The sequence below is a fragment of the Hypomesus nipponensis genome, chromosome 23, assembly GCF_054491055.1.
Source record: "Hypomesus nipponensis isolate SF chromosome 23, ASM5449105v1, whole genome shotgun sequence".
Lineage (NCBI taxonomy): Eukaryota > Metazoa > Chordata > Actinopteri > Osmeriformes > Osmeridae > Hypomesus > Hypomesus nipponensis.
This window is the reverse complement of record NC_140383.1, coordinates 2,007,884-2,020,163: the sequence shown is the minus strand read 5'-3', so window position 1 is coordinate 2,020,163 and position 12,280 is coordinate 2,007,884. Positions and strand designations below refer to the sequence as shown.

General features: G+C 43.3%; 1 protein-coding gene across 1 annotated transcript in view; it reads left to right on the top strand.

Annotated features, from left to right (window-relative positions):
• The first annotated feature begins 333 nt into the window (after positions 1 to 333).
• Positions 334 to 12,280, top strand: part of LOC146233553 (nck-associated protein 5-like) — a 31,153-nt gene continuing 19,206 nt past the window's right edge. The window contains exons 1-6 of the mRNA XM_084688446.1: positions 334 to 338; positions 1,364 to 1,454; positions 3,603 to 3,764; positions 7,622 to 7,690; positions 9,348 to 9,386; positions 9,806 to 9,925. Coding sequence (XP_084544572.1) covers positions 334 to 338; positions 1,364 to 1,454; positions 3,603 to 3,764; positions 7,622 to 7,690; positions 9,348 to 9,386; positions 9,806 to 9,925 — 486 coding nt within the window. The remainder of the gene's footprint in view (positions 339 to 1,363; positions 1,455 to 3,602; positions 3,765 to 7,621; positions 7,691 to 9,347; positions 9,387 to 9,805; positions 9,926 to 12,280) is intronic.

Genomic DNA, 12,280 nt, shown 5'->3' with positions numbered 1-12,280 from the left:
AGTGAGAGAGGCCAGAGGGACGAGGCCTGCTCTCCCAACCTTTATCCCCCCGGTCCAGAGTCATGGGATGGGATCGCCCCAGAGACAGGGCCCTCCTTGTTAGGGAATAGCTGGCCGGAGCGTGGAACATGTCCCTTGTTCGATCCCGGGAGCATTCAGGCTCACATTATTTCTCTGTGGCCTACATAGAGACCGCCAGACCCACTTCCCCCCGATGCCCACTTAAACACACGGAATGACCGACTCCACGCGATGGACCTGAGGAGAATGTGCACCATGTTAGTAGCCTTGTTTAAGGGGAATGACTGCTCAGATTTTGGATGGAAAAAAAGCATGGGGTGAGTTGTTGATTTTTGTGTGGGAGAAAGAGAATCAACACTTTTGATGAGATGATAATTGTGTTCATCATCGTGTTGTTACGCATGCGTTTCGAAACAGGAACGCGTTTAAACTGATTAAAGTGCGGTGGTACTGAATTAGAGGTTGTTGGTATGCTAGGATATAATAGGATGTGATATTCATAGTTCTTGCAGAAAGTAAAATGTAACATTAAGTTTTACAAATATGTACAATCCCTACGTCGTTTTTTGGGGGGATTTATTAAGTAGTGAAAACAATCTCTTTTATACATTTTCTAGCCAAGTGTGTGAGACCCTGACGAAGCGTCCTGTTCATTTGCTGAGTGTGTTTTCGGGTCATTGCCAGTGGTTCCCTCAGAATGCCGATGGCGTGGTCACAGTCAAGTGGCTTGTGCTAATGGCCCTGCCTCACGCGTCGGGCAGAGGAAATCTGATTTGGAAACGGCGGGGCAAAATGTCACTGGGTCTGGCATAATGAGGACCATGGTCAGTGTTTCTCAAGCATGCATCGCTCAAAGCAAAGACGATTACCAAACAGCCAACATGGATGCGTCCGTTAAATGAGGGCTATGAGCACAAATGTCAGCTGGCATGACTTTTGTTTGGAAAGGTTACTGACAGGAATACTATCAAAATGTGGGAAATAATGGACAAGCAAAGGACAAAGGATCAGACTTTTGCTTTCATTCGTGATTCTGTAAACTGAGTCTTCCTCAGCGAGGATTTTTGATGGTTGTGTACGATAATGCCTCGTTTGTGTATCTTAGATCCAATCTTGAAATAGTTTTATTTATGAGCGACAAGAGTTCCTGATTGAAATGTTGTATTCGGGAAAAAACTACAACATAATGACAATTGGATAGAAAGAGAACTGTAGATATAACAGGTTCACTTTAATATTATGATTGCCATTAGAACACAATGTTTTGTTAATAACTAACTTTTCTAAGGTTGTGAAAGGCAGTATGTATTGACTGTGTTATGACCTGTCCTGTCATGTGCAGGATGGAGGAGACTGTGAGAATCCTGCTGCAGAACCAGGACCCCCTTGAGGGGGCGGTGGTGGACCCTCTGGACCTCATGAAGGCCTACAAGGTACCTGAACTGAACTACCTGAAGCCCCGTGTCTATGGGCCTGTATCATCTATCAGTCTGTAGCTATCACTGCCTGGAGCTATCACTGCTTGTACCTATCACTGCCTGTAGCTATCACTGCCTGTAGCTATCACTGCCTGTGTCTATCACTGTCTGTACCTATCACTGCCTGTATCCATCACTGCCTGTACCTATCATTGCCTGTAGCTATCAGTCTGTATCTATCATACACCTTGTTAGACATGGACTAAGACCTTTCCTACACTACTAAATATTTTGAAGGGTAAATTTGCAATAATAGATTTCCAGTTGACCGTGGTGTTCAATTCAGGACTACAGTACATGAAAGAACGTCTGGGAAATTCAGTCAAGATGTTTTTGTTGAGCCTGCAAGCAAGTTTATGGAAACCAATTTCTGCTAGTAAAAGATCAAAATAAGATGAAAACTTAACCTTGATAGTAAACATATCCCCATGCATGGTGAGTGATTATTATGAGGTAAAAAAGTATTGAGATCACACAAGTGCAAAGGTAACATCTCAACTACAGTAATACAAAATGTCAGTACAGTGGAACAAAAAACGCTTCCTGTTTTAAGTGTAGCATCTTCAACAGTAATGTGTGTGCAGGCTTTTATGAGACTGTGCCGCTGGTCAAAAACATCTGAAAAACAACAGTTTTAATTAACGATAACTGCAGTGTGGCAGCGTTGTCTTTGAGAGCTCTTAGGCCGGCCAGTATAGAGCCCAGGTGGAGCTTGAAGACTCCTCTTAGAAGGTGGTTACCAGTGTTTACTGCTCGGAATTGTTTTGTTGTTCAATTATTGTTCAGTATTTCCTCATAAGGGAAGCCACTTTCCCTGCCTGTTTCCCGTTGTTTCTGCTGTGAGGTTGTTGGGTTGTTAGAAAGGCAGCTGCACATTGATCTATCTGTGCCCCCCGCTCCACCAATGACTTACTCACTCAATAACACTCTCACTCCTTCTCCCTCCCTCTCTCTGTCTCTCTGTGTTGTTCTCTCTCTTTCTCTCTGTGTCTGTCTCTCTTCACTTAAACACACACACAAGCATGCCCGCACACGCGCACACACACGCCCACCTGCACGCGCACACACACACGCGCCCCTGCACGCGCACACACACACGGGCCACACACATGCACACTTGTGCTCAGGACTTATGAAGTGCAGTTAATGCCTTGCCCTGTGTGGGCAAAGTGCTCAATGTAAAAGCTAATGAACCTTATAACAAATGCAAATAGGCCTCATTATTAACAATGTGCTTTTAATTAGTAGGGATTTTATGCAAAGTTCAAACAATCTCATGGGTCTGTCTGCATAAGAGGCTTGTAAAGGCTGGATGTTTTGTAACATCCGAAATTGAATTATACTATGAAAAAAGAAAAGTAATGAATACTTGTTCACAACTAAATGGGTGTATAGCAAGGCAAGGTCTAAAAAACTAAGTGCGGAACCAGAAGGTTTCTAAATAGTGGGGAATTGATTTAATTTATCATTGTGGTCCGTTTGTGTGGCTGATTGTTTTTTGGTTGTAAATGAGGGTTTGAAGTTTCTGTGGTTGGGAATTTGGACTAGTCATGATTAGTTAGTTTTCCCACCGGTTGCTTTGGTTTATAGGGCAAGACATCTTGTTTAAATGTGTTTAAAATTGTTATATTGTACGTGAAGTCATTCAAAAGCGAGCAGGCTAACGTCCAAGTTAATCTTGATTGTATCTTGATGAAAATGCCCTCGTTACAATGTGTGGATAAACAAGTCTAGGTGCTGTCTGAAGCGTTGATGTGATCTGCATTTATAGCATCAACTCTAAAAACGGTTTGGGATCTACTTAACACACTTTAGTGGTCATCTGTATTCTGTCATTACCATTTATTTTAAACTCGGTTCCAGATGACAAGATTGGATATTATCAAATCCGATATTTTATATTTTTAAGGGTGTTGGAATCAATTGATTTACGGTGGAACCATTTAAATTTGTGTCGTACAAATCTCATAATCACATAACCAGACTGCGCTCATCTGGTGCTGAGGGCTGCCTCTCACACACTGCAGAGAATCAGATTATTCTGGACCGGTCACTCGCTCCAGGAGTGTGCAGCTGGTGACCTTTGACCCCGCTGTGCTGCAGGACAAGCTCCTGGAGGAGATGTGGAAGCAACAGGACAGTCTGGAGGGTCCGCCCCTGGCCCCCTTGGCCCCCGGCCGGCTCAGGCCCCCCGGGGCCGACAGCAGGCCCAAGGACGAGGCGGACGACCACAGCCCCCTCCTGGAGCGACTCAGAGCCCTGGAGGTCAGTCTGCCTCACCCCCCCAGCCTCACCCCCCCAGCCTCACCCCCCCAGCTTCACCCCCCCTGCCTCACCCCCCCAGCCTCAAGCCCCCTGCCCACCCCCCCAGCCTCAAGCCCCCAGCCTCACCCCCCAGCCTCACCCCCCTGCCTCAAGCCCCCAGCCTTATCCCCCCAGCCTCACCCCCCCCTCAGCCTCAAGCCCCCTGCCCACCCCCCCAGCCTCAAGCCCCCAGCCTCACCCCCCAGCCTCACCCCCCCAGCTGTTTTGTGTTATTACTAATGTCGACTGCATGTGGGCTGGGTTGATCTTGTTCTAAGTTGTGGTTCGACTGTGTTTGTGTACAGAAAGAATCATCCAACTTCTTATTCTAGTGGTTTTCCAAGTGTTGGGGTTCTATTAGCTTTGGTGTCTCAAGTTCAGTTGAAAACAACTGACAAAAGCCCGTCATAAACAGACAAATAACCCTCAGTCAGTCGCTGGATATAGCTCCATCCCTTCACTATAGTAATTAATCCAGTAATCAATATAGTAATTAATCTGGTTATCAATATAGTTTCCAATGTGGACAGCTAGTGTGTTAAGTCTCCCACCAGAAACGTGATGAAAAGATTAGAACAGTGACAATTTCCAGACAGTTTTATGAATGTCTCATACTGTATTTACAGTATTTAACAAAACCGAAGGCAGATAGGGACAACAAAGAGTTAATAGAGTTTGACTTTTCATCAAGCACTTTACTGTGGGTGATGATTAAAATGATGACAGGGTAGTCAACATTTTGGATCAGTGTTCCAGTGAATTTATTCCAAATGTACACCTTGCGTGCAGAAAGCTAAATGAGTTACCATCTGTCAACAGAGCTGGCATTATTGATCAGATCATTACCTTGCCTTAATTACATACCAGACAACTAGTCATCCACAAAGAGAGCCTAAATCAGTTTTTAATTTTAAGTTATGAATCATGGATTTCATTATTTTAGTTTTATGAATCCATTCTTGAGCCGTCTTTAATAAACAACCTGCCTGGAAAGTCAAAACAAAGTAGAAATTAAAATAGGAGAGACTGTTTGACTCTTTAGTTTAACTCTGGACAACATGCAGGACTGTCCAGGAAATATGGGCTGACCCACCAGCCGCCCTCCAGATACAATGAAGTGAGATACTCCGAGGTAATGGATGATATCGATTTGCATGTTTAGATGTTATTATCAGGCTTGGTGAGATCCTGTTTTCTTTTTATTTAATTGTCGAAGCGACAGCTGAGTGCCCCATATGCAGTGGGATTGTATTTAAGGTGGCACACATGGACAACCATATACATCCTCATTAGCGATAACGCCATTAGATGAATTACTGCAATTACATTAATTGATTACGTTGTCTGGCGCTGTAGATTACGTGCTGAATGGATATTCACGTATTTAAGTGTTTTGGATATCCCGGTGCCTACCATTTATATATGATGACTGCCATTTTTTGAAATTACACTTGTGATTAAACTTTCCATCCAAAACCAGAGAACCTTATGACATTTCCATTTTGGTTTAATCAACAAGTTTTTCGGGTCATGAAGACAGGCTCAGGAGGCTTCCTGGTAGTCCTCCATGAACAATTTGCTTGGGGAGCAGCAAATGAAAAGGGGAGCATAAATAACCTCCCCCCCCCACACACACACACACACACACACATCCCCCCCCCCCCACACACACACACACACACACACACGTCACACTGTGCCCACTGTGTGGGGGAGTAGCTCATCTGATTCTCTGAACCTCCTCAACTGAAAAGCCAGTTGTTTCTCAGTTGCTGGGGAGTCAGGCAAGTGAGACAGAGACTCCTGTTGCTGCTGTGCACTCCGCATGTCAATCAAACCATCTGGAAAATGGGTGGTGCTGATAACTGGCAAAAGTGTTCCGCTTGTAAATCAATACTCCTCATTTGTAAAGGTGAAGTAATATCACATCGATAGTGGATGAAGGCCCACCTAGGCCATCTTTTATAAGGCCTGATTGCTTAAAGTTCAGGCTCATAACTTTGATTTCCCTGACCTTTAAAATGGATAGTCTTAAAGGCGGTATGCCTTCAGGGTGACTCCTGGCCTTTTAAACTGTTAGTGTCCTGTGGACTTCCTCCTCAAAATCACTCAGAGCACTCGGAGAATCTTGTCTAGAGTATCATGACAAGTCTTGAGAAAAGGTATTTTGCACTGAAGTGAAGTCACAGTGTATAGAAGATCTCTTATAGGCCACATACCTACAGTGTATTTCAGGTTACTTTGACTCAAGGAATTTCGAAAATGTTTCTATATTATATCAATAACAGTTGCAGTGTTGTTTATTACATTTTTTAATGGAAGCACAATACATACCGTAGGAGCATGTTAACAGACTGCTGTATGAATATACTAATGCACTAATGGACTAATTAAGGGTCATCTCTGGCCTAAAATCTGGCTTACCTACTGGTGAACCAGGCAATGTTGCTGCGGTAAAGTGCTGCATGGCTCAAAGTGTGACACAAACAGTAAGCACAATACAGTAATACTCAGTCCTATTTCTGTATCTGCCACCCATTTGTGATTCAGATGGACCTCCCTTTTGTCTCCAGGACTTGGATGTAGTTTATTGAACACATCCTGTGTTGGTTTCGAACACCACCCTTCTCCTAGTGTTTCTGTACGCTTTGAACTCCAGCTGAGCTGGTGGGCTGCCCACTCACACCCCAAGTAGATCATGTGTGGTGAACTCTGCCGCTCTACATTCTCACTGCTCCCTTCCTGTCCTCGTGCAACTCTTTTCTACCCTCCCTTAAGATGTTTTGGCAAACATGCACTCATCATCATTAGTTCTGAGTCTTCTGGCTAGTATTTGTGTTGTGTCCTTTGATAGATTAACAGAATCAATCATCTGGATGGGAAGTCCCCTCAGTGTTCCAGGAGTGGAACAGCTCTCGATTGGTACTGTCTCAATTGGTACAGTCTGGATTGGTACTGTCTCGATTGGTACAGTCTTAATTGGTACAGTCTGGATTGGTACTGTCTCGATTGGTACAGTCTGGATTGGTACAGTCTGGATTGGTACTGTCTCGATTGGTACAGTCTGGAATACCGTGCTGCTAAACAACCAACACCAGAATGGCCACAAGTCTCTTTAAGAAATTATTTGGACACTTTGGAGATTTTTATTGTGATCCGTGTCAGGCAATATACACTGAGAACAATTGATGCATATAGTGAGGGTAAGACACCTTGAAATTGATCAAATGAAATAGGGACAAACCTTTGGTGGTTTCTAAACTGTGTTGAAAGTTACAAACTTAAACTGTATAACACTTGGAATCCGTGTTTTAGGAAACATGTCATGCATCACTGAACTTGAAGCTACACGTCACATTAATCTCTGAAGCTGTCGCAGTGTATTGATTATCATTAATGTAATTCATGGTCTGGTATGTCGTTACCCAAGAGATACAGAGAGACAAGAGATGACCTGTCATTTGCCAACAAAACCCTTGATTTTCATATTAACGTATACGTAAATCAACTGCTGGCAGCTATTTCCACAGAAGTTCAAGTCTGGAACATGTTTCTCATCACTGAATGATGTTAGTTCCTTCATGTAACGCATCCCCAGACAGCGGTAATGAGATCAGGTCTAACCCAGTATGGGAGAATCTGAATCTCATGGTGCTGTTGTCAACATGACCACCGTGAGAAGTGCTCCAGAAGGGAGTCCAGTGCCTGCTCGAGTAGGCAAGCAGCTCAGCCACGCTGCACTCACACACGGATGGATAACTTCTGCTCTTTGTGCGGTAATTACACGTGGTTTAGCTGTTGGTGTTTTGCCGTGACAGGAGGAAAACTCGGCCCTGACCATGGAGAACGACAACCAGAGGAGGCAGTATGAACGCTGTCTGGATGAAGTGAGTGAGATTCCTTTTTTTCTTCCTTTTCTCTCTCCTCTCTTGCTCGCTCACAGAAATCACACACACACACACCTACATGCCAATTGGTCGCCATGTCGTGATTGACTTGACAGCTTGTCACCAAGCTGATCGTGGATCTTGCTCTGTCAGAGTTGTGTCAGGTTTCAGATAGCAGTCTGACACTCAAACTCACACGCTCCTGAGCCCAGGGAACTCAAAGCAGAGACATTTTCTGGGTGTAGCCCGTGGAAGAGATTATGAGGACTAATTAAAGCGGTCTCATCAAATCCAGATTATTAATCCTTGGACCGTCACCAGGACTTTAGCAGGAACAGTGGTCCTGGTGCCCAGGGTATGTGTGGAGAGTGTGAGTTGAATTAAATATTTTCTGTCCTCCCTCACAACAGTCTCTCCATTCTGCTGTGAGCCCCGCTATCCTGTAACTGAGAATGCTTCCATAATGAGGCTGTTACCATGGAGATAACTGCCTTCTCGAATTTGAAGTGTTCAGGTAGAAAGCTCAACTTTTTAAGCAACCAACGCCAAATTAATCCTCCTGGCTGGCTTTGAGACGTAGTTTGAGCATTTATTTTGTACTCGCTGAACTCTCAACACGCACTTTGTCATGACTTGTGTAATCTCCGGCGAGTCTTCACATCTTTGTGACAAGAAATTTACAAGGAGGATGAATCAACAAAATGGAGATGAGTTGTTCAGACTGTCAGTCACTCACAATAGCCTGTGTCTCACACACATTTCCATATCCAAGGCTCAATCTCAATTCTCTCAAGTGCCTCTCTCTCCTCTCGTTCTCATCAGCAGCCAGCCACGCACTGTGAGATGGATGAAAGCCTTAGCTCACCACACACAGTTGAGCGACAAGATGAAGAACAAGTCAGCTGAGCTGCTCTTGCAGCATTGTGTCTAGCCTACTACAGACTTGATTTCATTCCAGACAGTACACCCAGTACTTAAGAACATCAGATCCGTTGATCAAAGTCGGTTGAGGTCATTACAGTTAAACTATGTGATGCTTGGGACCTGTGGACTGTTATGTAACTCTTGGCTGCTTCAACTGAAAACCTTCAGCTCCTCTCCAAGCAGATTAGTAGGATGTGATTCCTCAAGTTCGTCAGCCTGAATTTACCCTCAGTCAAACCATGCTGTAGCAATGCATCGGCGTAGCTCAGTGGTTACAGCATTTGACAGCAAATTAAGAGGGCACAGGTTCAAATCGCCCCCTGTATGTTGCTTTGGATAAAAGCAACTTCTAAATTAATACAGTATTATTATAATTGACCTATAATATAGCAGCGTCATGCCCTACAGTTACTATATTACAATCCTGATATTTGGCTCTACCAGCTCAAGTATGATTATTGATATCTAACTTTGCTTTCTTCTGTAAACTGTAACAAGTAAGCATGGAAATACAATATACTATTGACTGCTGGCCTGACTCTGTGTTAATCTCTCTCTCTCTCTCTCTCTCTCTCTCTCTCTCTCTCTCTCTCTCTCTCTCTCTCTCTCTCTCTCTCTCTCTTTCTCTCACTTTCTAATCTCGTCTCTCTCGTTCTCCATCTTTTTATCCTTCTCTCTCATCCCACTCTCTGTTTTTCTTTTTTATTCCTCTTCCTCCCTCCCTCCTCCCAAGGTGGCTAATCAGGTGGTCCAAGCACTCCTTACTCAAAAGGTTTGTGTTGTTTGATTGAAGCATCATTAGCTGATACAATCATGTCTGAAAGAGGCCATCAGTGATGTAATGACCTGCTGTCAGAATGATGAATAGCCTTGTCCTCATCATGTGTGAAGAAGCTATGAGATGATCATGTCTGTGAGGACCCATTTGCAATCACAAGTCTTTTTTTCATGAATATTGAAATGCTGACCATGTGTTTGATGGTTAACAACGCCAGTCATCCATCTGCACATAATGCATTATGAATGCTTTTAGGAAGAATATGTTTTTATAAAAGGCCGTTGATTGGAGCTGTGATTTTTCTTCCTGCGTCAGGCCTTTTATATTATCTCCTGACCAATAGAAGGCTGTCACTGTATTTTGTGACGGATACGATGTGAGTTTCTGATTGTATGTCTGCTGTTGGCTGCCAGGACCTGAGGGAGGAGTGTGTCAAGCTGAGGACGCGGGTGTTTGACCTGGAGCAGCAGAACCGAATACTCAACGTGCTCTTCCAGCAGCGCGTCAAAACCTCCTCCAGTCCTGTCGCACAGGTAGGCTGACACAGACCTGTCACCTGTCTCCAGGTAGGCTGACAGACCTGTCACCTGGTAGGCTGACAGACCTGTCACCTGTCTCCACGTAGGCTGACACAGACCTGTCACCTGTCTCCAGGTAGGCTTAATGGCTTGAGTTTAATGTTACTAACAGGTAATTAGTGAAGACTAATTACATAATTGAATGAAGTCTATAAGGCATACAGTGGGAGACTATTCTTTATTGTGTTTTATGAGGGCAAAAATGGCATTTAGCTATCAGACTAATCGTGATATGACTGCTTTTAATGCAAATATACTGTGAGAAAAATATTATTAATTAACAGAGCGACAAATAGTCTGCTAATGATCGCATTTGTCATTTATTATGGCCCGATTTTCAGCAGTTAAAGCCATAAAGTTCAGACACTGTCAGCCCCCTTCCTTGGTTCTCTGAGACTGTCAAAACAGATCCATGGGTAGATTGTGATTTATTTTTAAAGTGCACTAGGAGATTTTTATATTTTATATTTATATATATTTTATGTCCCTGACTAGTGGAGCCACCAAACCCAGCAGTATTTATTAATCCTCATTGTTTGGTTGAGGAGTTATTATCCATGGACAAAGCTTTTGTCTTTCCACCAAAAACAAACTACTCATCTACACATACGTCTAATATCAGATTACAACTAGTCAGCCCCAACTATCAAAAAATGTTTAGGAACATTGAGGGTACATACAGTAAAGTTACTGAATGACGTTACGAGAGTATAACACGTCCTAAAAACTCATTTTTACAAACGTTTGCGATGCATGAGTCCCCCACTAGTTCATTAAGGCTAAGGTGGGCATTGGCAGGTTTTTCCCTGATGGCCAACCTTTTCTGTAAAGGTCAAGTCCAGAGACTAGCTGAGGGAGCATCTGTGGTTATTACTGTGAAAGATCAGCATCTGCAGGGATTTGAAGTTATAATGGAACTGACAAACCGATTCTTCTGTTACCATAGTAAGAGGAAAGTAGTAGAAAGTCACAAAGGTAAGAGAATAGAGTATTATGTTTCTATTGTTTTAGTGTTTGTTTTATCGTGAGGAAGAATACATTCACTGTCCCTCTTCAATCATACATGATCACTCTGCCAGTCTTCATGGTTTCCCATTTGATTGAAAAGGCCTTTGGTGTTGTGGACAATCACCATATTACACAGTACACAGGAGCCTCTGTTCGGGCTTGAAAATGTGAATCTGGATAAGAATGAATGAAAATAATTACAGTGTAGTTATGCAGAGGATGCTGGCCATAAAGTATTTATCTGCCAAATGAAAAGACTGCAACCTCAAGCGAGATTTCAGGCTCCTAAGCAATTAAATCCAGATATGCCCTTCTTGGCATCGTGTGTGTTTGTGATAAGCCAAAGTGAAGCTGGTAGCACTGAAATGAAGGAGCATTATTGTGTCAGACACTGGAGGACAACCGTGTGTCGTCCAGAACATTAGTGCAATGCACCATTTGTATTAGTGTTGTCATTACTTAATGATCAATAATTGGAATCTTTAATGAAAGAAAGCTAAGTCAATAGCTAACATTTGATATATATAAATATAAATATTATTATTTTTTACATGAAATGATGGTGTATTCTCACTTCTGCCCTGTTGGTTGGTGCAGGTTTGGCACGGTGGTTCGTTGTCTTTGAGTTTATTCTACCCATAAAAGAAGATAACTTCTTGAAGATCTTTATTGTTGTTGTTATACTTTTCTGCCAGTTAGGCAAAAACAGATGATGTGTCGCTGCGTCGTGCCACCTCAGTTAACAACACAGCAGTGCTTCAGCTGTTAGAACCTTCCGGAAGGCTGAGGAGGGGCGTGTGAGTCACTGTAGCCGACTGAGACGTTAGCATATTATTTAGCCTAGAGCTGTTTTAATGCAACAGTGCAGACAGATATGGAGATGTGACAGGAGCCGAACATGATGATGTAGCAGATATCGTTCAGCGTCATCCCCTATCTACACTTCCTGGAGACTCTCGGGAGAGACGCGGGTCTCTTGCAGGATGACTGGCAAACCTCCTTCTCTGGGTATATCAAGGCTAGCATGAGTGCTGTGTTAGGTGTAAGAGCTATGTAATATACCTGTGGTGGGAACTTTTGGATGCATGTGAATAATGGCAGGAGATTTTTACGTATATAACAATAAATGTGTCGTTTCTGACGCCAGCAGGGAGTGTTCGACTTTGGTTTGCAATAAACGTGGGGTCAGGGGTAGCTGGTTTGAGACCCAGTTTGAAGGCAAAATGAAACAGTTTGAAGTCGATTGAAAAGTTAAAAGCAAAAAGAGGAAGCTAAAAAGAGAAAAAGGCAGGAAAACAGAAT